General features: G+C 38.3%; 1 protein-coding gene across 2 annotated transcripts in view; it reads right to left on the reverse strand.

The window, feature by feature from the left end:
- Window positions 1-26081, reverse strand: part of NTNG1 (netrin G1) — a 335602-nt gene that overhangs the window by 146351 nt on the left and 163170 nt on the right. For both annotated transcript variants that reach the window (XM_080801281.1, XM_080801280.1), the window contains exon 3: window positions 173-813. In XM_080801281.1, the coding sequence (XP_080657407.1) occupies window positions 173-813 (641 nt within the window). The remainder of the gene's footprint in view (window positions 1-172; window positions 814-26081) is intronic.

Here is a 26081-nt window from a genome sequence, read left to right on the forward strand (position 1 = left end):
AATTACTGCTGAGTAAGAAGGGTCTCAAATTTCTCCAGCCTAGCTCTAGACTGTGTTCCTGAGGAAATGTTGTATTAGAAAATGGCTCATGTCTCTCTAAGCTGTGGGACCAACATACTAGCAGTTTCTTTGAACAACCATTCTCATTCCAGTCAGACAGATGTTTTCTTACCTTCCGTGCACCTTTATGTCTGAGATTGCATAAAAGTAGCGTGCCAAGTGTAGCTCATCTACAAATATTTCCCCAACCGCTGGTCTCAAAAGCCTTATCCTCAGGTCTGTGACTGTAAAGAAATCTCTGAGTTTCTTGGTTGTATCCAGCTGTCCGTAGAGAGAAGCCATATTGCGTAGCCACGGTCCAGCAAAAAATGCAAACCTGTCTTTGATTTCAAAGTGGATTATTTTGCTATTTGTCATATATCCCGTAGAGTACTCTTCAGTACAAATGATTTCTAAGACCGTACGCTGTGATAAATCCTTCACAGATTTGGGATCCATGTGAAAAGCGTCTAAGCAGTCTGTGGCGTAATACTGGTAGGGTTGCCATGTTCGTCCATAATCGAGAGATTTCTCCAGGATCATTTGGTCGGGACGCCCCGATTCAAAGGTAATAACTATGTTATCTGTGAGCTCAATGGTTTTGCTCCAAGACAGAGTGATGTTAACCTGGAGAGGCTTGGGATATTCCTTCCAAGTAGCAGACTGCCAAAACGTGGAGGGATGTCTTCCTTCAAAATCAAACATCAGCTCAGGGGGGTGCGCCAGCTCAGGGGTACTTGCATCACACTCATTATTGCACATGTAGGGGTTGCCCTATGGAAGAAGAACAGAAGAGGGTGCATCAAAACACTGGTTTGACACAACTCTTGCCATTGCTGTTGCTGAGTAAAAGGCTAGGAAGGAAGGAAAGGGTGGGACCCTGTTTGCAGTAATCACTTTTATTTGCCCTCACTGGATTCTCCTCTTTAAAAGCTTTGAAAAAAAAAATGAGGCAATATGGTAATTTTCTTGTCTGGTTTCCTTCCATGGGCTTTAAGAAATGAAAACAGTTTATTTATCCCATATGTGTTAGACCCATAATGTGGTCCCAGAAGCACAAAGACACTGAGCAACTATCTAACAGCTCAATACCTCGGCGTCCTCTCAGAAAGATGCTTTAGAAAAGCAAGGAAACCCCTCCATGCCTCAAGGACGTTCCTCAAGAGCACAGTTCTTTAAAAAGTCATTTTTCAAGCAAACCTTTAGAATTAGCAATGAACTGTAGATACCTGTGCCCTGTTTGGGAAACAATACCCCCATACAACATTCAGCTTCTTCTTGGTTTGCCTCAAATCCATCATACTTAACTAGGCCCCTGCTTCATAAAGCCTGTTCTTAAACCATTTACTTTGTTCACCACAAATCATTAAAATGTGGTATACTACAGGCTCTGGGGCTTGGTCCAAACATCTGCCAACCTATTAGCTAGAGGCAAGGGGATTGCATAGGAAAGACTTGGGGCAGGGGCATGCTCCAAGTTATGAGGACAGGAAAATCCAGTACTTAATGAGAAGTATGCGCCACAGCCACTTAATGTGTTACTCTGTGCCGGCCCAGAGTCAGCTGTCCAGGGATGTTAGCCGTTACTATTACTTCCCCCTGATAAAGGCTGTCTCCTTCACCATCCACTCAAACAAGAAGCTGGAAATAAATCTTGAATCACAACCAGTTATAACACCACTTATGCTACACTTAATGGCTGCTTTCAGTTTTCATCAGATGATTCCACGGCAAACAGCTGGCTCTCTGATTCTTGTTTATTTTGTGTTTAAGAAAATAAATGGTATCATTTGGAGTCAACTATTCAGGCATTTCTCCCTAATCCTCTACTGGGTAATTATAAGCATGGATGGGTGAAAGAATCGACCCTCTGACATTGTCCTTAGGCTTTCTCTTGTAATTACAATTAGACATTTTTTTTCTTTTTCATGAACTGAGAGCTTTTCATCATACCTGCAGGATGCACGAGCTGGGTCTCAAATAATGAATTTACACTTTAGACCTCGACGGTCAGTTACCAGCTGACTCCCGTGAAATGTGAGATGAACACTGGAGAATTGCTTTGGCCTCTCTAGAGGCAATTCCTATGTCAGCTAATACTTTCACTCTTTTTTTCCCCATTAGTGCAACTGAATCCTAAAGCTGGCAACAGGTTTGGGGGACTTAAGTATAATTGAGATGGGGTAGGAGAAAGGAGAGAAGGTACATTATTTGAGGAACAGAAGTGTTTTAAAAATACATTCAAGGCATCAGTGATAATGGAAATGTTTCTGTACTTCTCTCTCGAATTTCAATTCCCTATTCCTGATCCCAGCGTCTGTGGCACTATTTATAGTATCCCCTTCAAAACGAGCCAAGGGGGGAAAATAAGTTTCTGTTCCAGGTGGAATATATCACCAAATTTATTATTATTTAAGCTCTCTTAAGCATACCAGAGAGCCAAATGCAAAGCTCTGAAAACTGGCAAAGGCTTTTTATGGAGGGCTATAAATATTGTGGAATATGTCAAGATTTATAAATTCTAAATATATGTAAATGCACATTTTACTGGAAGGGGTCAGATTTACACAAATCACACCTTCAGTTGAAATTTACTGAAAAAATATGGTCACTTCAAAATCGACCAGCATGTAGCCATCTGCACAATCATTAACTTGGATGCTACCACCTTCCTCCTGATAAAAGCATCTCCATCTGAGGTCAAGGGCATCAAAACACAGGAAATCAGCTCTGCAGGATACACCAGGGTGAGTTATTAGACATTTGTATTAAGTCATGTTGGAAGATGGCATTTCTTGGACTTCACCATCGATGTGCAGATTTTCTCAAAGGGGAATAGGGTACTGAGACCGAGAGGGAGACATAGCAGGCTGATTCTGGGTATGGGTGGATCCTAGCAAACCCATATATGGTTTTATGTCTTAGGAAATACACTTGAGGATATCTACCTAAAAAGCATTCGTTGCTACATTTGGTAAAATGTGTTGACAATAACTCTCATTATTTAGAACTTACTGGTCAGACCATTTATATATATTATCCCAGGTAAGCCTTTCTTCTGCTACTTTACAGAAGAGAAAACTGAGGCATAGAGAAGTGTTCTCTAAGTTGCCCACGGTCATATAAAAAGGTGAGTAAGGGACTGAGCCAAGACCCATGTGTCTTGCCCCGGCCCTGACCTTTTTCAGTTCTCAAGTCAATGGTGTTACTTGTGATGGAACCTGGTCTCAGAAACCAGATTGGTAGTAGAAAGGAAGAGTCTAAGAGTTTTAGAACCCAAATGAGCATTATCATACATTTGAGGTATCCTGAAGTTATGAATCTTCCTTAACTTCATGTAATACCTAGTTTCAGAACCTTTAATTGACCATAGAACTCCTTTTTGCTTTAGTAACCCCTCTTTCTATGCCCTAGAAGTGGCGCTCTGGAGAACATCCTTTGAGATACTCTGCTTTGTATTACTCTTTGTATTACGTGTGGATGCCAGATAGCACTGCACAACTCAAAGTTTCAGTCCTATGATGAAGACATGGCCCCACAAAGCACTCCTCTGCTTTTGTTCCCCAAGGACACCCTTCCACTGGGGCTCAGCAGGACAGCCAGCTCAGGATAAATGCTTCCATTTACATCAAATTGTCAGCCATCAAAATGCATGCCAGGACAAGGAGACAATTTTATTGCTTTGCACTGATCTTGTGCTTTAGGCACCTGAAAAAGGAGAAAAAAGTTTCATGCATGCAATAATTATTTATTGATTGCCCACTATACTACTATATTTAAGGCACTTGTCTTGACTTTCAAGATGCAGTCCTAAACAAATCCCAGTCCTGGCTTTCAGCAGAGCTTCCATTTCAGTTGGGGGAGATGCACTAAAGAAACAAATACATCATGTCCCATAATGCTACTGGGTGGTAACTGCTCTGGAGAAAAATAAAACCAATTAAAGGGGAGAATGGTGTTGGAGGAGAGATACTGACTGTAATTTTATATTGGGAGGTCAGAGAAAGTCTCTCCTGGATAATGTGACATTTGAGCAGATTAAGAACAATTCCCAGTTTACACCGGAGATGATCAGAGTTTGACCAGAATGACAGTTTTGTCCTTCATCTGACTCTACTCTTAGTGATAATTTCAGCAGCATAGCAATTTATTGAAATGGATGAGTAAACAAATCATTTCTAATGAGAATCTATACCAAATGGCTGTAGATCCCCCTGCCCTCCCCCCAAAAAATCAATTGAACCATTTTTATTTCATAGCCCTCATACTCTTTTAGAAGATTCATGATTTGATGACCATTAACATAACTTACTGAGAGACAATGATACTGAGAGAAAATTAGTAGGGAGAAAAAAAAGAAAAAGATTTCATTTTGGTCCCCTAAGAAAAAAGCCTGCATTTGTAGTAAGAGATTAAGAAAAAAAGAGGAAGCTGAAGATCGAGCTGAAAACCTTACTGTTCTAGAAAGAGAAAGCTGGAGGAGAGATTATATGCTAAAATATTTCGTGTAAATATTTCATATGGGTGTGATCTGTAATACTGTTGTTACAGAGAATCATCAATATGAAAACAATTGCTGTTAAAAGGATTAGACTAATTAAATTTTCAACAACTTCAACCCCACCCTAATCCTCCCTAATACCATTAACAATGAAATTTCTATAAGAAAAATAACTTTCCCCTACTTGCAAAAGCAAAGAACTCTTCTTGAAGCTAAATCTAACAGATTCAGGCATTAGCAAGTGTAAGTAATTATTTTGTGGCCAGCAGGCAGCTTTAAATAGATCTTAATTTAAGTCCTACAAGCAACAGATCCTTAATTGATTGTCTATGGACAAAGCAGAAAATATTTATGACTGCGCTGATAATATTTACACCATTAAGAGATGCCTAAATAATTAAACAGATATTGCTGCTAAATGTTTTTATAACAATTAGAAGATGAAGATTGTGATGCTTAATTTCATTAAAAAACAATGTTAATATTTTACCTCTGGGAGAATTGAAGTTAGTTATTAATTAGCACTTTGTAACCAAAGTGGAATGTTATTCTTCCTTAATGTGCTTTCAGAACTTAAAAGGATAAATACAAATTTGAGATGTGTTTTTATGGTGTCTATTGATAGAATTACCTTCCTTCTGGCAAGAGATACTTTGACAAGCATATCCTTTCAACTGAGATCTGCTAGACCTTTCAGAGTTAAAAAAAAAAGCCCTACATAAGCAGTACTAACATAATACTTGGGGTTCCTACCATTTTGAACTTCCCCTTCCAAGCTTTACCTTATTGGCAGACTATTGGGAATGACAGTTGGAAATGTCGGGAATTCTCCTAAGAGGTCTGCCACTGAACTGTATGTTACATGTCAAGCAGGCATGTACTTACAAGTCGTGGTGAGAAGCATTTGTGTTAACACTTACACTGATCGTGAAAAACAGTGAGGTGGCGCAGCCTCACACCCATTTGCATCTGGCGCGTCCTTGCTGGTTTGATCACTAAGTGACATTAAAAAAAAAAAAAAAGGCACATAGGTAAAGGGAGCAGAAACAGTATCCTGGGATAGCTCTCCCAACTCGTTTCCACTGTGACTTTGCAATAGGTATCACTGTCTTTGTCAATGCAAGGCTATAAAAGGGTAAAGGAACGGGCAGTATAGTCTACTGCTCATCTCTCAGATAGATGAACCATGGGCACTGTGTTTTAACTGCTGGGCTAGGCTATCATCTTGAGGATTGAGGAGATGGTTTCCTTTTCTTCTCTTTCATTGGTCTAATTTTTGGTGGTTAGGAACCCCTGCTCCCAGTCCCTTTTTGGAACTGGGTTCTTGCCTGGGTATAAGACAGGAAGGCCCTCCTTTTATGACTCTTCTGAAGGCTCTCAGACTATTCTGAGTCCAAGAGCTGAATCTCCTCACTGAGGCTGAGGTGCCCCTTCTGGGTCTTACAGCTTTGTTACTGGCGATAGAAGGAACAAGAGAAATCAGGACCATAGGTATGTATAATTCAAGATGGTAGATACCTTCTCCAGAAATCTGAAAGGTAAGTGTCAGCACCCCCAGTACCAACAGTCCTTGATGACACACAGCTATGGGGATAAACTCTTCCTGTTCTCAGGTAGGTCCACAAGGCAGCATGTTTCCAGTTGTTCATTATCCCTTTGTACATCAAGGGCAGTAATCTCTACCAATCTCAGTGCAATCTCACTTATAACCCGCCCCATTAATTGGCATGTTGGGTCGCAGTGTGGGGTATACACACAGTAACAATATAGCCTTGAATATTATGGGACTGTCCCAACTTTAGATATTCTGAAAGTGCTGCGACAAATGTACCTTTATATTTGCCAGAGCATGAGGGCCAAATTTTGCTTTGGGAAATATGGCCACTCTAAGCATAATAGAGGATAAAGAGTTTTGTTTTTGTAACTCCTGAGCTAAAAACCAACAGTTCTGTTTTCTAATGGAGCCCCTTGCTCATCACAAAGATTTCTTTCTGGCATAGACACAGGCTTAAGGCCTGATTGAAACTGTTGCTTGTTTCAGTCTGCTCCCTGAGGATACTAACACCATGTGGACTTGTTTACTCAGGAATAAAGACGGGAGGGCTTAACCTTTCTGCAACAAGAATACTATAGGCCATATCGCAGATTATGGGCCATAATAGACACCTGCCTGAATTCCCACAGAGGATTCTGGTCACGATTCTCAAACTGGTGAAGGCTGCACAGATCAAGATGACCAAGTTTCTAAGAAGGAACCAAATACATTCTCAAGACATAGGAGCCACAAAAACGGATTTCCATATAGCAGGGCAAATCATTACTTCTCATGGACTGGAGAAGAAATAGATAGTAATGGCATCAAGTTAGATAGTGAATGTCGCAGAAAAACACTACAGTGAGGTGACACGTTTATAACAGGTAGGGAAATTGCTTTTTAAAATCTTCTGTCTTAAAAAAATACTACTTAAAAATCTTTGGTACTGTGTTTTGCCTTTTGATAATCTTGAAACAGACACTTAGATGTTGATAACACAAAGCTGAAGTGGGACGGTCAGTATTTTAAGTTAAAGTAACTTAAGGGGAGTTAAAATATCATGAAGATGGGATTGTTCTGAGTCTGACATTATTGTGTACTGTGAGAATTGGTTTGAACATTTTGGATCCTGAAAGTTCTGACTTGATTCTCAATAACTGGTTCCTTCCTCTTTCGAATGGGAAAACAAGTCCAAGACCCACTTGAAGTCCATTTTCTGAAAGCCTCCAGCTTTTCTGTAGGAGATTTTAGGAAGACCAAAGCATCTTCTGTTGAAGTGATCACTTAACCGTGAGACGTATGAAGAGAACTTCCTAATGTGGCACTTTTCAAAAATGACTGGTTTCTGGTAAGTCTAACCTGATTTCTCATACACCTTATTTCTTTCAAACTCCTCCCTTCCACATTCATTAGCTGTTTAGCTGTAGCCTACCATAAAAACATTGTGAAGAACATGGAAATTCTACAAGAAAAGGTTTGCAACTTGCTAATGGAGACTAGATCTATCCAGCGACAATCACATGATCCTCCAATTGGTGACATGCTCCTAGAGAGAGCACTGGGTGTTCTTGAGGGTAAATAGAGTCACCAACAACACAGTGTGACTTCCTGGAATGTCTGTTTCACTCCTTGCTACAAAATTAATCATATATTAAAAACATTTTATGGAATAAAATGCAAAAAGTATTTGCAAGCATTTTTTAGGAAAACACACAAAAACATTTCATGCTTGGGGCAAATTTGGAGGTATGTGTCAAAACCACTGAACAAGAAAAGGAGTGGGGATCTGGGGGACAGCTCAGCTCAGTGACAATTTATTCCATTCCACTATCTTTCCTGTATATGATACTTCATCCAAACCACCTTGGAGAGGTTGCAGCAAAACTAGCTTTACCAACACTGAGAATCGTGATTTAAACCATCCCAGAATCAAATTCCAGCCTGAAAATATTTGCTGCACTCCACCCCTATGGCAATCTGGGTGGCGTGCCCCATATACTAAAATATCCATATAAAAAGAAAATTTGCCATCCTCCTTTTACCAAGTTGTAATATATAGTATGTACTGTTGTAGTTATATAAATGTTACAGTGCGTGAGAAATACCTGGTGAGTCCTGTCCCCACCCATCAGGATTGCCACTTTAATAGACTGGGTTGGATCCAGGAGCCTAATTTGACAGTTATCCTGGATGAATCTGATGTAGATAACCTCTGGACTACATTTGCTAAACACTGTTGTAATGTTTCTAAGAACCATGGCTCTGTGTTAGGTCTGCTTAGGTTTGAATTCCAGCTCTACCACTTAGCTATTATGTAATTTTGGACAAGTGAATTGACTTTTTAGAGCCTTGATTTTTTCTTCTTTAAATTCAATATAATAATATGTACCTCATGATACTAACTTGAGAAAAAATCACATAATGTATGTTAAGTGTTAAGCATCTCCTTGGCATGCACTCGATGCTCAATAATTAGTAGTTAGTACTAGAAATGCTCCTCCTTCTGTATTTATTGATTCTGAGAATGACATCAAATTCTTCCATGTCCTAAGCAGGAAACATAGGAATGATCTTTTTTTCTTCTTTTTCCTCAACCGGTTTACCGGCCAAGTAATTTCTCTAGATGCAACCCATCACCACAGCTGTGTTCACACTGCCAATGTTTTCTTTAGTTTTTTAATGCTTTAAATATTTAAAAAATATTTTTCTCCTGAATTACTGTAACATCTTCTTAAATGAACTCTTTCCATTTTATACTATCCTCTTGCAATCTATTCTTTTTATAGCTTCTGCCGTGGACTTCCTAAAATCCAAATCTGACTGTATCATGCCCTCTTCTTAAGTCTTTTTAATGGGTTTCACATCACCTTGAGGAATACAATTCAAATTCCTTAGCCTAGCTTGTAAGGTCCTTCAAGGTCTGGCCTCTGTACTTTTTTTCTTTTTTACTCACTCATATTCACACTTTATGAATCAATCACACCAACCCATGAGTACTTATATGTACCATACAGTGGACCATATGCATTATCATGCAATTCATCATATTAAATTTCAATTGTTTAGTTTTCCCCCAACCAGAGTTCTGTGAGGAGAAGAACTACCACATAATAAGGATGCAACAAAAATTTATGAATATAAGAAAAATAAAGAAAGCAGGAATACAGGAGAAAATAGGATAAATTAACTAGGTTTGATAGAATGGAGTAAGATGGGAGGGAAGAGCCCATAGGCTAGTGATTGGGGGATCAAACAGATCACCAAGCTTAAAGAACTATCTGGCATCCTAAGTTGTAGATGAATTGGTATAATGTCATATACTGGGTAAATCAAAATAAAACCAAACAAAAACCAAGAAGTCCAACTCCCAGCACAGATTGCCTGTGTCTGTGATTGATATAGTTACTGGGGACTTCTGGTGAGGTTGGAGGACATAGACAAATGGCATGACTATAATTATGTCCCAGTCCTTTCCTGGTGTTCATTTCATCCTATTTTTCTCCATCAGTCACCGCTGATGGCTTTAGGCTGAAGATCTCTTTTTCTCATCCTACCTTAGCTCACTTCTCCAACCCACAGCATCCTTCTGAGTTTACAGTTGTAGCTGAACATCAAGGGTTTGATTTGTTCTCGGGCAATTATGGAGAATGAAATAAAAATGGAGGGAAGAAGCAATGAATGAGGAGGTTATAATTTTTACAATGCCTGGTCATAGAAGTGCCTTATGGTACAAACCCTTGGAAAAATGTAAGATGTGGTGAGTGGAAATGGGTGAAGAACAAGTCTGTTGGGAAAGAAGAAAGTGGTGTCCATTTATTGTGCTGCAGCTTAAGTGGCTTTCCTACTCACAGAGGTCCTAAAAAATCCTACCTAGCTCCAGAGGCTGATTCATTAGGAAGCTAATGAAGCTTACGCCTCAGAGCCACATGGTGCTTCTTAGGTCCGCTACCTAATTTTGTGTTTGAAGTTTTACCATTTCTCTTTTTAAAAGAGGACCCCCAGAACTGTATACACTCCAGGCTCATAAAACTTGGTCATGGTCTGGGCCGTAAGTGGTGTTATTTTGGGGCTCACTGAACTAAAACAACTCTTTTTCTTCCTTTCTATTTCTTTTCAACTGATTTCCTTCCTTTTTCTCCCCTCAGATGTTCTTTTCTCAGCATTTCCAACCTTGAAATAAATTTTTTCTAAATTTTCTTATCCAAGTTCACACCTGAGGGGGTGTGTATGAGTGTGTATGTATAATAACATACCAATATTTATTATATTGATAACACTCTTGGTGTGTTATCAACAATAAATATAATCTTCATTTATTTGTATGGTGGAACTGACTGTTAGCCTACCAGAGCCACCATCATGAACCGAAGTAAATTAAATGACAAAAACAACAAGCAGCTATCATGTGCCAAGCATCATGCTAGATCTTATAGATTAGTTTATAATAAGGTTGATTCTTATCAGCTATAATGTAGAGGCAAGATAAAATTGAGAGAGATGTATCGGTTTGAAAATAAGACAATGTATTATAGAGGGTTATTTTATGTAGGTTATATAGGAATGAAATAGCAGCTAATAATATTCTAATATGCAGATAAAACATGTAAAAATGTGTTGTTAAAAAGAAGTACAAAAGCCAGAAAGTCACGATGAAGAGTTAGAGCAGGCAGAGTTTCGATTTTCAAAGATGTCTCAGATTTGCATCGGTGAGGGAGACATTCTGTTTTTGGTATGGAGATGGGATCGATAATCGCTGAACAACTTTCATGTTTAAGAATTGTCAGACAGGCTTTATCATTGTCCTCTCATTTAATCCTCATCACTACCTATAAGGCAGGTGTTATTCTAATTTTACAGATGAGGAAACTGAGGTCCAGAAATGTCATGGAATCTATTCAAGTTAAATCATGTAAGTCTGTCTGTAAAGATGAAGAAAAACCTAATGTTTGGGAGGCTGCAAGGTGGTAGGAGAGAAATTTAAATATACAAGGTGAAGTTGATTTTAGAGAGTGCTAAAAACTGGGTGGGAGATTTTGTGTTCGATTAACTGGAGAAGAAAAATTCATTGTTGGTCTTTAGAGCAAGTGACCCATACACAGTTTGCTTTCTTCGTTAGTTTTCTAGATTCCCTTCTAGAGAAAACAAAAGGTTCAAATTGAGTGCAATATTAGGAGTTATCTCAATCAAGTCATGAAGAAGAATCAAAAAACAAGAGTTAGAATTCTCAGAGTGTGTATGCAAATAATTCCAGACACACTTTACTTTTCTTTGTATCCAGCACAATTCCTGGCATGCAGTAGATAGTCAATATAGGAGGAGCATATAAATGAATGTTTATATGTTATAAGCTGTTTCTGTAACTAGCTTTTCTGTTTAACAAAATAAGAACATTCTCAAAATTGAAGAAGCAATTATGTATTTTCTAATTCAACTATCTGCTGTATGACCTACTTCTGGGACATCAGGTAAAGAGCAAGCATGATCTTTCATTTTTCTTTTTATTTAGAGAAGTACTGCCCAAATCTCCAACACTAGTTCAGATCTCACTTACAGCTCAAGAGATTCAGTGTGGAGCTGGAAAGGGTCTAGAACTGACTTATGGCCTGGTGAGTCTATTTCCACTGAAGTCTAGGATAGGAACGGAGACATCTTCAGAAAGAGTGGAATGTCACAACAGCTGCAGTGCAGGATATAATGAAAGTGCAATAGACTGGAGGTAAGGAAGAAAGCTAGGAGGAAGCTTTAATAATGTCTGTGTGAAAACAAGGAGTTGGATTAAACTGAACAGAAAGGTAATGGAAGAGTCAGTAGGAATTAGATTGATTGGAGGTGGAGAAAAAAGGAAAAGAAAGAATTGGTGGTGACACCACATTTAATGCCTGCACACAGTAAAAATGGTGGTGTAATGTTTTTGACTAAAGCTAGTAATAAGATTGGGACTCTTTTATTGCCTCATCCCTGCAAAGTTCTATTTGCAAAATGTTATTGTGACATCCAATGTTACTGAAAATCAAGAAAATGTCACAGAGATGCTATTCATAGTGTACAACAAAATATTTTAAAGTCCTCCATCCTCACCTCTCTCTAAATATTCCACATGTATACTTACTGATCTCCAAATCTTTCCTACCTAACTTCAAGCTCCCATCAACATGGCCCCAAACCTGGTCTGCACAGGTTTCCTCAATCTCTCTTTGTTTTTCCTTCTTCTCCTTTTTATCTTCTTTTAGTTGTTGCCACTTCATTACACATCCAGCTAGTCTCCTAGGTATTACTCTGGTTTATAAAACGAAAGCCCAAGACCCTAGAGGGCAAAATAGAACACTCAGGAGCCAGTGCAAGAAGCTGTGAATATTACTGTGGAGCTAAGTGGATCCAACTGTATTTCAACAAGATGCTAGAGCTGGACATTGCAACCTGAGGAATGAACAAGCTATGTTATCCTCCCTAAAGTAGTCTACAAAAGAGTAGAAGGTAAAGTACAAATTCCAAGTGGAAGGAACTTGAAAGGAAGAGTGAACATGGCTAAGTGTTAGAAAGTAGAAAGAAACCAGTAAAAATAGGAACAATAACTTAAAGATAAGCCTTGCTAGCTGTAAACTACTAATGTATGAGGGTATTAGTGCTGGACAAAGAATCATCATTTTCAAGCCTGGACAAGCAGAACAAATAATTACTCTTGGTAAGCAGCATCAGCCTCTCTTGTAGTGAAGACGAGCATGTGTAATAAGAATAATAAGGGTGGGGGGCGCCTGGGTGGCTCAGTGGGTTAAGCCTCTGCCTTCGGCTCAGGTCATGATCTCAGGGTCCTGGGATCGAGCCCCGCATCGGGCTCTCTGCTCGGCAGGGAGCCTGCTTCCCCCTCTCTCTCTGCCTGCCTCTCCACCTACTTGTGACCTCTCTCTGCCAAATAAATAAAATCCTTTAAAAAAAAAAAAAAGAAGAAGAAGGGTGGGGCACCCGAGTGGTTCAGTCAATTAAGCAGCTGACTATGGTTCAGGTCCTGACCTCAGGGTCCTAGGATCCAGCCCCTCTGTGCTCTGCGGGGAGTCTGCTGACTCATGCACATGCTCTCTCTCTCTCTCAAATAAATAAATGGAATTAAAAAAAAATAATAAGGGTATACTTTCACAGCATTTTTTGGAGGACTAAATAAGCTAATTTGTAAAAAGAGCTTAAGGTGGTACTTGGCCTATGGTAAGACCTCAGTACATGTCAGCAATTACTATTATCATCATCACTGCCATCACTATCACTGCTATTCTCATCTATGACCCTTACAACTTGTCATCCCATAAAAGTCTCCTTTTCAGGGTCCATTGTGCCACCAGATAATTTAGCACTCAGTTCTTTGAAGTGGGCTAGTAAAATGGAAGTGTGAAAATTATTTACTATGTAACTGTACAAGGTCTCAAGGTGCCCTTTTGTAACAAATATATAAAACATCCCCAGATGGCTTTTATTGAACACTCTACCTCTCAGGATCAAATCTGTTGTAGTAGCTAGGGTCAATGTAGACTAAACCCAGAATCCTCCCATCCTGACAGCCAACTCAGAATTCAGTGTAATTAAAACCCAGATGGGAAGACGACAAGCCCGAGACTGAATCCACACTCTTGAATTTATAAGCAGCATCAACTTGGGGGAAATTATTAAACTTTTCTGAGCCTATTTGCTCAAGTATACATTAGAGACTACATCTTACTCTCAGGTAAAGATTAAAGTATCTAACACATTAAATACACACACATACACACACACACCATAGAAACTGAAATAAAGCTGGCAATAGAGACTCATTTTCTTCCACTTCCATCCACTCTCTTCTTTTTAGTGGTTCACATCTATGTTTTCCAATACAATAGCCATGAACCCCATGTTCTTATTGAGCATTTGAAATGTAGCCAGTAAGTAGTCCAAAATGAGATGTGATGTAAGTATACATTACATACTGGATTTCAAAGACTGTAACTGTACAAAAAGAAAAGGATGTAAAATATTTTATTAATACATGATAAAAAGAAAATACATGTGATACATGTTAAAATGAAAATTATTTTGAATATATTAGGTTAGATAAAGCATAATATTAAGATCACTTTTACCTGTTTCTTTTTACCTTCATTAAGGTTAAAATTAGCTGTATGGATACATTATGTATCTATCAGACAAAACTGGTTTGAATAACCAACCAGATGTGATGAAGGAAACAAACCTTTTGCAAGTGAGTGCTCATACAGGTACTTCCTACTTTCATAGCCTAGTCATTTGAAATGACTTTAAAAAAGTCATTTCAAAAATTTGAAAAAAATTTCAAACTCGTTTCAAAAAGTCATTTGAAATGACTTTTGTCATTGATGCCAATAGGCATTTGAGGTCTCTTTTGGGCAGGCATCCAGAAAGGAAAATAAGCACCTCTCCAAAATAATTTGATAATGATGATGATGATGATGATGATGATGGTAATTATGAAGCATGAGTATGAAAGGGAATGGAAAGCACAGGCAGACCAGCTGGTGAAAACAAAGACTCAAATGAGAAACAGAGTAATAAGGAGAATTTGAAAAATTGTCTGAACCTTGTGTTTTTTATGTTTGGGAAGAACAAAGAGAGATCAGCCATAAGGACCAAAAAGATCTTTAAAAATTACCTGAAAAAGAATCTGATGCCAAAAAATCAAACTGCAACAAGAATGCCTTTGTGTGCCTCCATAAAGGTAATCAGAAATTCTTCAACTCCAATATCAATAAGTTATTCTAGAATTCAGGCTTATAAGATGGGATTGCTTTTTCTGGAGGAACCTCTTCTAGACCCACCTCATAGGCTATGATCAACTCTGTGAGAAGAAGGAAGAGTCCACGTATTTGTCCATAAATGTGAAAATACCATTTAGTTAGAGCTGTTTTTATTGGGAGCTTACAACCCATATTTGAGTTAATAAATATAAGTCAGGGCTCTCTAGATATTTGAATGTGTGTACAAGGAGAGAAATAAAAATTTAATCTGACCTCCAAGAAAATGAAAAGGCAATTCAATATCCTAGAGAATAAAAAAAAAAATTCTTAAAATGCCAGAAAGAAAAAAAAAGTGTGATCAATAGTGGCAGATACTCACAAGAAGATAAGGAGCAAGAAAAATCTTTTGATTTTCCCTGAACACTATTGTTAGTGACCTTGGAAATACTCGTTATGATGGAGTATTGAGGCAGAGCCATTTTACTAGAAAGTGTGGAATGCTAAAAACAAAAAGGAGGGCAGGGGGTTCAAAACACTCATTGGAGAAATCTGAAAATGAAAGCAAGCAAAATAAGATAGCTTAAATGGGGAAGAGAATTATGTAATGCACTTTTAAGAATGATCAGTTTGTTGATGGCATGCAAAGAAATGAAATGGAAGAGGAAAGAAGGGTTAAGTGTGAAAGTGAGTTGCTAGTATCTACATTGTAATTTTAGAAACAAAGGATGTATTCTCAATGCAAAAAAAAACTTATTTATTGGCTAAATCTTTTCAGTTAGTAGCCAGGATGCTCTACAACTAAAAGTATTGGATGAATGTCTTCTTTGTTCCTCACCTTCTAATTTCATTAATCTGCTGTGGTTAACTCTCACTAACAGGAAGCAATATGAGGATTGATTTTAAGCAATTTTGGATCTTCTTCAATATTAGTTCAGGACCATATCAGAGGCAAATTTACTTGTCCTGAATGGATTGCACCGGTCTACTCAAGTGATTTCAGAACTGGGAAGTCAGAAGATATTGAATTTTAAATATTAGATTATTTTATATTGGACTTTGGATCTAATATTAGATATTAAAGTGTAAAATCACATTGTCCTTATTGCTAGCCTTCTTTTTTATCTTGCTGCAGGATCAGTATTATTTTAGTATGGTATTTGATGGCTCATGAGCCTACAGGGTAAGGGAAAATATTTACACTACTTAGTGAATGGTGGACAGTCTAAGATTTAAAATAAATGTTGCCAAACTTTAAATGCATTAAGTTATTAATATCTGAGGGCCAATTCATATTTTACAATTGCAGCAAAAGAAATATCAAACAAAATGAAACAAATGCCAAGCTAACCTAAAGAAGTGATGAATGTTTGTGAGTCAATTGTAGTGTTGCCTTCAAAAAGAAACATTCTGGCAAGAGAAAAAGCATCTCTACAATCTGGTATGTTGACACTATAAAAAAGGGGAGTATGAAAAAAATGGATAAGATAATTATGAGGATCAGAGGAGTCAAGATGGTGGAGGAGTAGCAGGATGAGATGACATCAGGTCGCAGGAGTTCAGTTAGATAGTTATTACACCATTCTGAACACCTACAAATCCAACAGGAGATTAAAGAGAAGAAGAGCAGCAATTCTAGAAACAGAAAATCGACCACTTTCTGAAAGGTAGGACAAGAGGAGAAGTGAATCCAAAGCCACGGGAAGATAGACCATGGGGGGAGGGACTGGCTCCCAGCAAGCGGCGGACCAATGGAGCACAAAATCAGAACTTTTAGAAGTCTGCTCCACTGAGGGACATGGCTCCAGAGGCTAACTGAGGGTGGAGACTTCATGGGGAAGTGCGGTCTCAGGTCCTGTGGGGCCACAGAAGGATCGGGGGTGTCTGAGTGTAGCAGAGCTCTCACCTAGTAGAGCAGGGAAGCTGGCTAGAGAGACGTGAGCTCTCAGCTCAGGGTTACCTTAAACTGTGATCCGTAGCACAGTCTGACCACTGTTCTTTGAGCAGAGACCCCACAAGTGGCAAGTCCTGGGAGACTCACCTTCCTCCTCTGGAGGCAGGAATTTGTTGGGTTTGGAGACTCCAAGTGGGGCTGTGTGCCAGAGATAGAAAGGCTCTGTCACAGGCCAGATGAGCTTGGAGTACGGCCAGAGACCAGGGAGATGGGATTGATTGAGCGCTTTTCTCCAAGGGCGCACTGAGGAGTGGGGCCCCAAGCTCTCCACTCCTCTGGGCTAGAGATTGGGAGGGTGCCATTTTCATTCCCTTCCTCCAGAGTTCTATGGAAAGCATTTAGGGAACCAAAGCTCCCGAGAGCAAACCCAAGCAGATTACTTAGCCAGGCCCCTGGCAAGGGCGGTGTAATTCCACCTTGGGCAAAGATACTTGAGAATTACTACAAAAGGCCCCTCCCCCAGAAGATCAGCAAGAACATGCAGCCAAACTAAGCTCACTGATCAAGGAGAACAGCAGAATTTCAGAGGAGGGGAAAGCAAAGCATAGAATTCATGGCTTCCTCCCCATGATTCTTTAGTCTTGCAAAGTTAATTAAATTTTTTAATTTTATTTTTTCTTATTTTAATTTTTTAACTTTACTCTTTCTTTTTTTTTAAAAAACCTCTTTCCTCTAAAAATTTTTAACTAGTTTATCTTAACAATACCTTTCTTTAAAAAAAAATAGTTTTAAACCTTCATTATTATAGTCATATTTTGTCCTTCATTGTATCTAACTTCATTTTTTGTATACATATAGGGTTTTTTCTCCTAAAAAATTTTGGGATATAACTTCTTCTAATAGATCAAAATATACCCTACATCTAGCACAGGGCTTTTTTCTAGTCTCTAGCCTGAGCAAATTCTCTTCACTTTCTTTTTGTTTCTTTTCCCAACCAACTTATCTTATCAACTCCTTTTTCTTGAATTTTTAAAAAATTTTCATCTTTACAGTCATATTCCACCCCTTCATCGTGTTTACCCTTATTTTTGTATATAAATGTTTTTCTTTCTTTAAAATTTTGGGAGGTAGTTTCTTCTAGGAGACCAAAACACAACCAAAACCAAGTAGGTGGCTCTGTTCTATTAACCAGTCTAATATACATATTTTAAAAATTAAAAAAAAATTTTTTTTGAACTTCTTTTTACCGTCTTTCTTCTCTCCCCAGTTTGGGGGTCTCCTCTAATTTGGTTAATGCACATTTTCCTGGGGTCTTTGCCATCCTTTTGTATTTAATTCTCTCATTCATACATACTTACCTGGATAAAATGACAAGGTGGAAAAACTCACCACAAACAAAAGAACAAGAGGCAGTACCAAAGGCTAGGGACCTAATCAATACAGACACTAGTAATATGTCAGATCTAGAGTTCAAAATGACAATTCTCAAGGTGCTAGCTGGGCTCAGAAAAAGCATGGAAGATAATAGAGAATCCCTTTCTGGAGAAATAAAAACCCTTTCTAGAGAAACAAAAGAACTAAAAGCTAACCAAGCTGAAATAAAAAAAGCTATTAATGAGGTACAATAAAAAATGGAGGCTCTTACTGCTAGCATAAATGAGGCAGAAGAGAGAATTAGTGATATAGAAGACCAAATGATGGAGACTAAAGAAGCTGATCAAAAGAGAGACAAACAACTACTGGACCATGAGGGGAGAATTCAAGAGATAAGTGATACCATAAGACGAAACAATATTAGAATAACTGGGATTCCAGAAGAAGAAGAAAGAAAGGGCGGGGGGCAGAAGGTATATTGGAGCAAATTATGGTAGGGAATTTCCCTAATATGGCAAAAGAAACAAGCATCAAAGTCCAGGAGGCACAGAGAACCCCCCTCAAAATCAATAAGAATAGGTCCACACCCCATCATCTATAGTAAAACTTACAAGTCTTACTGGAAAAGAGAAAATCCTGAAAGCAGCCCAGGACAAGAAGTCTGTAACATAAAATGGTAAAAATATTAGACTGGCACCAGACTTATCCACAGAGACCTGGCAGTCCAGAAAGAACTGGCATGATCTATTTGAAGCACTAAATGAGAAGAACATGCAACCAAGAATACTCTATCCAGCTAGGCTGTCATTGAAAATAGAAGGAGAGATTAAAAAAAACTTCTAGGACAAACAAAAACTGAAAGAACTTGCAAACACCAAACCAGCCCTACAGGAAATATTGAAAGGGGTCCTCTAAGCAAAGAGAGAGCCTAAAAGTAGTAGATGAGAAAGGAACAGAGAAAATATACAGCAACAGTCACCCTACAGGCAATACAATGGCACTAAATTCATATCTCTCAATAGTTACCCTGAATGAAAATGGGCTAAATGCCTCAATCAAATTGGATAAAAAAACAAAACCCATCAGAATGGATAAAAAAACAAAACCCATCAATATTCTGTCTACAAGAAATTCATTTTAGACCCGAAGACACCTCCAGATTTAAAGTGAAGGGGTGGAAAACAATTTACCACGCTAATGGACATCAGAAGAAAGCTGGGGTGGCAATCCTTATATCAGATTAATTAGATTTTAAGCCAAAGACTATAATAAGAGATGAGGAAGGACACTATATCATACTCAAAGGGTCTGTCCAACAAGAAGATCTAACAATTTTAAATATCTATGCCCCTAATATGGGAGCAGCCAACTATATAAACCAATTAATAATAAAATCAAAGAAACATATCAATAATAATATAATAAAAGTAGGGGACTTTAACACCCCCCCTCACTGAAATGGACAGATCATCCAAGCAAGAGATCAATAAGGAAATAAAGGCCTTAAATGACACACTGGACCAGATGGACATCACAGATTTATTCAGAACATTCCATCCCAAAGCAACAGAATATACATTCTTCTCTAGTGCACATGGAACATTCTCCAGAATAGATCACATCCTGGGTCACAAATCAGGTGTCAACTGGTACCAAAAGATTATGATCATTCCCTGCATATTTTCAGACCACAATTCTCTGAAGCTAGAACTCAATCACAAGAGGAAAGTTGGAAAGAACTCAAATACATGGAGGCTAAAGAGCATCGTACTAAAGAATGAATGGGTCAACCAGGAAATTAAAGAAGAATTGAAAAAATTCATGGAAACAAATGATAATGAAAACACAACTGTTCAAAATTTGTGGGACACAGCAAAGGCAGTCCTGAGAGGAAAGTATATTGCCATACACTCCTTTCTCAAGAAACAAGAAAGGTCTCAAGTACACAACCTAACACTATACCTAAAGGAGCTGGAGAAAGAACAGCAAAGAAAGCCTAAACCTAGCAGGAGAAGAGAAATAATAAAGACCAGAGCAGAAATCAATGAAATAGAAACAAACAAACAAACAAAAAAAAAAAACAGTAGAACAAATCAACGAAATTAGGAGCTGGTTCTTTTGAAAGAATTAATAAGATTGATAAACTCCTGGTCAGACTTACCAAAAAGGACCTAAAAAAATAAAATCACGAATGAAAGAGGAGAGATCACAACCAACAAAAAAGAAATACAAATAATTATAAGAACATTATGAGCAACTATATGCAAGCAAATTTGACAATCTGGAAGAAATGGATGCATTCCCAGAGACCTATAAACACCGAAACTCAACCAGAAAGAAAAATAGAAAACCTGAACCAGTAAGGAAACCAAAACTGGTAAGGAGATTGAAGCAGTCATCAAAAATCTCCCAACAAACAAGAGTCCAGGGCGAGATGGCTTTCCAGGGGAATTCTACCAAACATTTAAAGAAGAATTAATTCCTATTCTCCTGAAACTATTCCAACAAATAGAAATGGAAGGAAAACTTTCAAACTCATTTTATGAGGTCAGCATTACCTTGATCCCAAAACCAAACAAAGACCCCATTAAAAAAGAGAATTATAGGCCAATATCCTTAATGAACACAGATGTGAAAATTCTCACCAAAATGCTAGTCAATAGGATCCAACAGTATATTAAAAGGATTATTCACCACGACCAAGTGGGATTTATTCCAGGGCTGCAAGGTTGGTTCAACATCCGCAAATCAAACAATGTGATACAGTACATTAATCAAAGAAAGAGCAAGAACCATATGACACTCTCAATAGATGCTGAAAAAGCATTTGACAAAGTACAGCATCCTTTCTTGATCAAAACTCTTCAAAGTGTAGGGATAGAGAGTACATACCTCAATATCATTAAAGCCATCTGTGAAAAACCCACAGCGATTTTCATTCTCAATGGAGAAAAACTGAGAGCTTTTCTGCTAAGGTCAGGAACACGGCAGGGATATCCATTATCACCACTGCTATTCAACATAGTACTAGAAGTCCTAGCCTCAGCAATCAGACAACAAAGAAAAATTAAAGGCATCCAAATCAGCAAAGAAGAAGTCAAACTATCACTCTTTGCAGATGATATGATACTTTATGTGGACAACCCAAAAGACTCCACTGCAAAACTGCTAGAACTCATATAGGAATTCAGTAAAGTGTCAGGATATAAAATCAATGCACTGAAATCAGTTGCATTTCTACATACCAACAACAAGACAGAAGAAAGAGAAATTAAGGAATTAATCCCATTTACAATTGCACCAAAAACCATTAGATACCTAGGAATAAACCTAACCAAAGAGGCAAAGAATCTGTACTCAGAAAACTATAAAGTACTCATGAAAGAAATTGAGGATGACACAAAGAAATGGAAAAATGTTCCATGCTCATGGATTGGAAGAACAAATATCGTGAAAATATCTATGTTACCTAGATCAATCCACACTTTTAATGCAATCCCTATCAAAATATCATTCATTTTTTTAAAGAAATAGAACAAATAATCCTAAAATTTATATGGAACCAGAAAAGACCTTGAATAGCCAGAGGTATGTTGAAAAAGAAAGCCAGAGTTTGTGGCATCACAATTCCAGACTTTAAGCTCTATTACAAAGCTGTCATCATCAAGACAGTATGGTACTGGCACAAAAACAGACACCTAGATCAATGGAACATAATAGAGAGCCCAGAAACAGACCCTCAAGTCTATGGTCAATAATCTTTGACAAAGCAGGACAGAATGTCCAATGGAAAAAGACAGTCTCTTTAACAAATGGTATTGGGAAAATTGGACAGCCACATACAGAAAAATGAAACTGGACCATTTCCTTACACCACACATGAACATAGACTCAAAATGGATGAAGGAACTCAATGTGAGAAAGGAATCCATCAAAATCCTTGAGGAGCCCACAGGGAGCAACCTCTTCCACCTCAGCCACAGCAACTTCTTCCTAGAAACATCACCAAAGGCAAGGGAAGCAAGGGCAAAAATGAACTACTGGGATTTCATCAAGATCAAAAGCTTTTGCACAGCAAAGGAAACAGTGAACAAAACCAAAAGACAAGTGACAGAATGGAAGAAGGTATTCGCAAATGACATATCAATAAAGGGCTAGTATCCAAAATCTATAAAGAACTTATCAAACTCAACACCCAAAGAATAAAGAATCCAATCAAGAAATGGGCAGAAGACATGAACAGACATTTCTGCAAAGAAGACATCCAGATGGCCAAGAGACACATGAAAAAGTGCTCCACATCACTCGACATTAGGGAAATACAAATCAAAACCACAATGAGATATCACCTCACACAAGTCAGAATGGCTAAAATTAACAAGTCAGAAAATGAAAGATGCTGGTGAGGATGCAGAGAAAGGGAAACACTCCTACACTGTTGATAGGAATGCAAGCTGGTGCAACCACTCTGGAAAACAGCATGGAGGTTCCAGGGCACCTGGGCGGCTCAGTGGGTTAAGCCTCTGCTTTCAGTTTGGGTCACGGTCTCAGGGTCCTGGGATTGAGCCCCACATTGTGCTCTCCGCTCAGCAGGGAGCCTGCTTCCCCCTCTTTCTGCCTACTTCTGATCTCTATCTCTCTGTCAAATAAATAAAATCTTTAAAAAAGAAACCAAAAACCCAGCATGGAGGTTCCTCAAAAAGTTGAAAGTCGAGCTACACTATGACCCAGCAAACGCACTACTGGGTATTTACCCTAACGATACAAATGTAGTGATCTGAAGAGGCATGTGCACCCAAATGTTTATAGCAGCAATGTTCACAATAGCCAAACTATGGAAAGAACCTAGATGTCCATTAAACAGATGAATGGATAAAGAAGATGTGGTATATATATATAATGGAATACTATGCAACCATCAAAAGAAATGAAATCTTGCCATGTGCAACGACATGGATGGAACTAGAGGGTATTATGCTGAGCGAAGTAAGTCAATCAGAGAAAGACAACTATCATATGATCTCCCTGTTATTAGAAAGGGGAGATGCAATGTGGGGGGTTTGGGAGCAGGAAAGGAATACATGAGCAAGATGCGATGGGAGGGGGACAAACTATAAGAGACTCTTAATCTTACAAAACAAACTGAGGGTTGCCAGGGGTAGGGGGGTAGGGAGAGAGTGGTGGGGTTATGGACATTGGGGAGGGTATGTGCTACGGTGAGTGCTGTGAAGTGTGTAATCCTGGTGATTCACAGACCTGTACCCCTGGGGCTAATAATACACATTCTATGTTAATAAAAGATAAAAATTTAAAAAAAAAGATAATTATGAGGATCAAAAGTTTAAGACCAAAATGGGTCAACACTACTTTTCAACTGCACTGTTATGACAAATATTAAGAATAATAACTATTAAGAAATACTACAAAATATTGAAAGCAAAAAGAAAGAAAATGTGCAATTTTAGACACCCAAATGGAACACTAACTTCTGATTTTCACTGAACTGCAGAAAAAGTCCAAGTTTCTTAAGAAAAATACCTAATGCAATTGTTTAAAACAATAACAGTAATAATAGAGTATTTATTGTGGACCTATTATGTGCCAGGACCATTTCAAGTACTCTATGTACTCTAAGTACTCTATTTCAAGTACTCTATGTTTATTAAAAGCCATTTGATTCTCAAAACAAATAAACTGTTATTCTGATTTTGCTGATGAGGGAACTGGGGCTTCAGTGGCCTGCCAAGGGCACAGGGCTAGTAGTGCAGAATGTGGATAGACCCAATCTAAGTTGTGGTTTTTTGTTTGATTTTTAGTTTTTATTTAAATTTTTGTTAGTTAACATATCAGGGGTAGAATTTAGTGATTCATCCCCTATATAGAACACCCAGTGCTCATCATGGCAAGTGCCCTCCTTAACACCTGTCACCCATCAAGTCTATCCCCCGACCCAGCTCCCCTCCATCGACACTCTGTTTGTCATTTTGTCTGGTTTTGTTTTGTTTTTAATGACCAAAATACTGGTACTCTACAGTAGTTCCAGAATGGAACCTAACTTACATTTTACCTCTTTTGAATTCCTTATACTCATATCCCCTGTACATAAAATATTTTTCTTGAAATGGTCAGGTTAGGAATCACCTGGTTATCATTAATGGAGTACCAAGTGGGGACTGGGTCCTAGGAATAAGTAGGTTATCAAAATACGTGTTCCTATTCATGTCATCAAGACAAAGCAGGAGAAGTGAATTTGTGGTTTCAAATTGTGGAGTAGGTCAACTTTAAATCCCTTTACTAACACCAAGATTCATCCTGGAAACTGGAAATGAAACTAGGCTGGCAAGTTTTGTGGAAAGCCAAGAGAGACTAGTTGCATGGAGGTGGCAAGGAGCAGAGGTCAAGACCCAAGCAGGGCTTATTCAAAAGGATATTAGCTTCTGGGGGTGAAGAGGAAAACATGGTCCTAGGAAAGAAGGAGAGAGTCAGTGAGATAAAATGTTTGTAATGCAAAGAGGATGGGAATTGATGACCAGGATCTTTTAGAGTTTATGTGGAAACCCTACTGAAATAACTGGCAAACAGCAGGCAAAGATGATCTTCAAGAAACTTGAATAGAAGAGGGTTTCACAAAGGAATCTTGTTGGAATATTAGCCCTAGGATAGGTGCTCTCTCTTGTAAGGACTCACAAGGAGTCATCCATATTAAAGATGAGAAGTCACACGGCAAGGAAACCTGTATAATTTTTACCTACCATTTCCCAAACTTACTTGACAATTTAACCATGTTTCATACTCATGAAAATGACATTGAGCTGGTATTGCATTGAATAGACTTTGGGAAATGCTGAAATGGGCACAATTTAGAAGAGGGCACAAAGTGGCCCATTAGGGCAGTTAAGGAAAATACTATAACATCTATTTCTACTTGTGTTATTTCATCCTTTACATTTTTTTCTTTTAAGATTTTATTTATTTATTTGTTAGAGAGAGCACAAGCAGGAAGAGTAGCAGGCAGAGGCAGAGAGAGAAGCAGGCTCCCGGCTGAGCAAGGAGCCCAATTCGGGACTCCATCCCAGGACCCTGGGATCATGACCTGAGCAGAAGGCAGCAGCTTAACCCACTGAGCCACACAGATGACCCATCCTTTACAATTTCTTATTTTGATATGTTTCACCATGTACAAAATGCATTAGTGCAGTAAAACATGTATTCCATTTTTATCCAAATGAATGTACATCTATTAGGGGCACATGTTCCCTACTTTTTACTGATGAGGTACATATCAGATGGGTTTAGAGACAAGCAGGAGAGGAACAAGACCACTTTTTAGATGGACATTCCCTACCCAGAGTGCAACCATCCTCTATGCAGACTAGGAGGCTGATCTTTATTTTTCTTCTACTTGTATTTCTTTTGGTGTTTGTCTAGGATAGATTCCAGCCTCCCAGATTACCATTGTCAGCCACCGAAAACTATTAATAATAAATGGCAATAACAACTTAAATGATACCTTCAAAGATAAGAGTTTTGACCCCTCAGAGTAAATAAGAAAATAAATCCAAATATTACATGGCATTTTATTGTTATTTCACTTTTTAAAGGAAAGAAAGAAACCAAGGATAGGTCTTCTGAGTAGAAAAATCACATTACTTCTCTTTTTTCTAATATTGATAACCATTTGGGGCCTAATATAATTTTTTTTTATTATTTAAAATGTTTTATTTATTTATTTGTCACAGAGAGAGAGAGTACAAGTAGGTAGAGCGGCAGGCAGAGGGAGAGAGAGAAGCAGACTCGCTGCTGAGCAGGGAGCCAGATGTGGGGCTCGATCCTAGGACCCTGGGATCATGACCTGAGCCAAAGGCAGCCACTTAACCGACTGAGCCATCCAGGCACCCCATTAATATAGGACTTTAATAAACAACAAAAAAAAATTTTTTTTAAGTAGTTATCTCAAAAAGCCCCCAGCCTTTCAGTAGAAAAAGTGAAAAGGAAAAGAAAATCCAG

This window comes from Martes martes (assembly GCF_963455335.1).
Source record: "Martes martes genome assembly, chromosome: 4".
In the NCBI taxonomy this organism is placed as follows: domain Eukaryota; kingdom Metazoa; phylum Chordata; class Mammalia; order Carnivora; family Mustelidae; genus Martes; species Martes martes.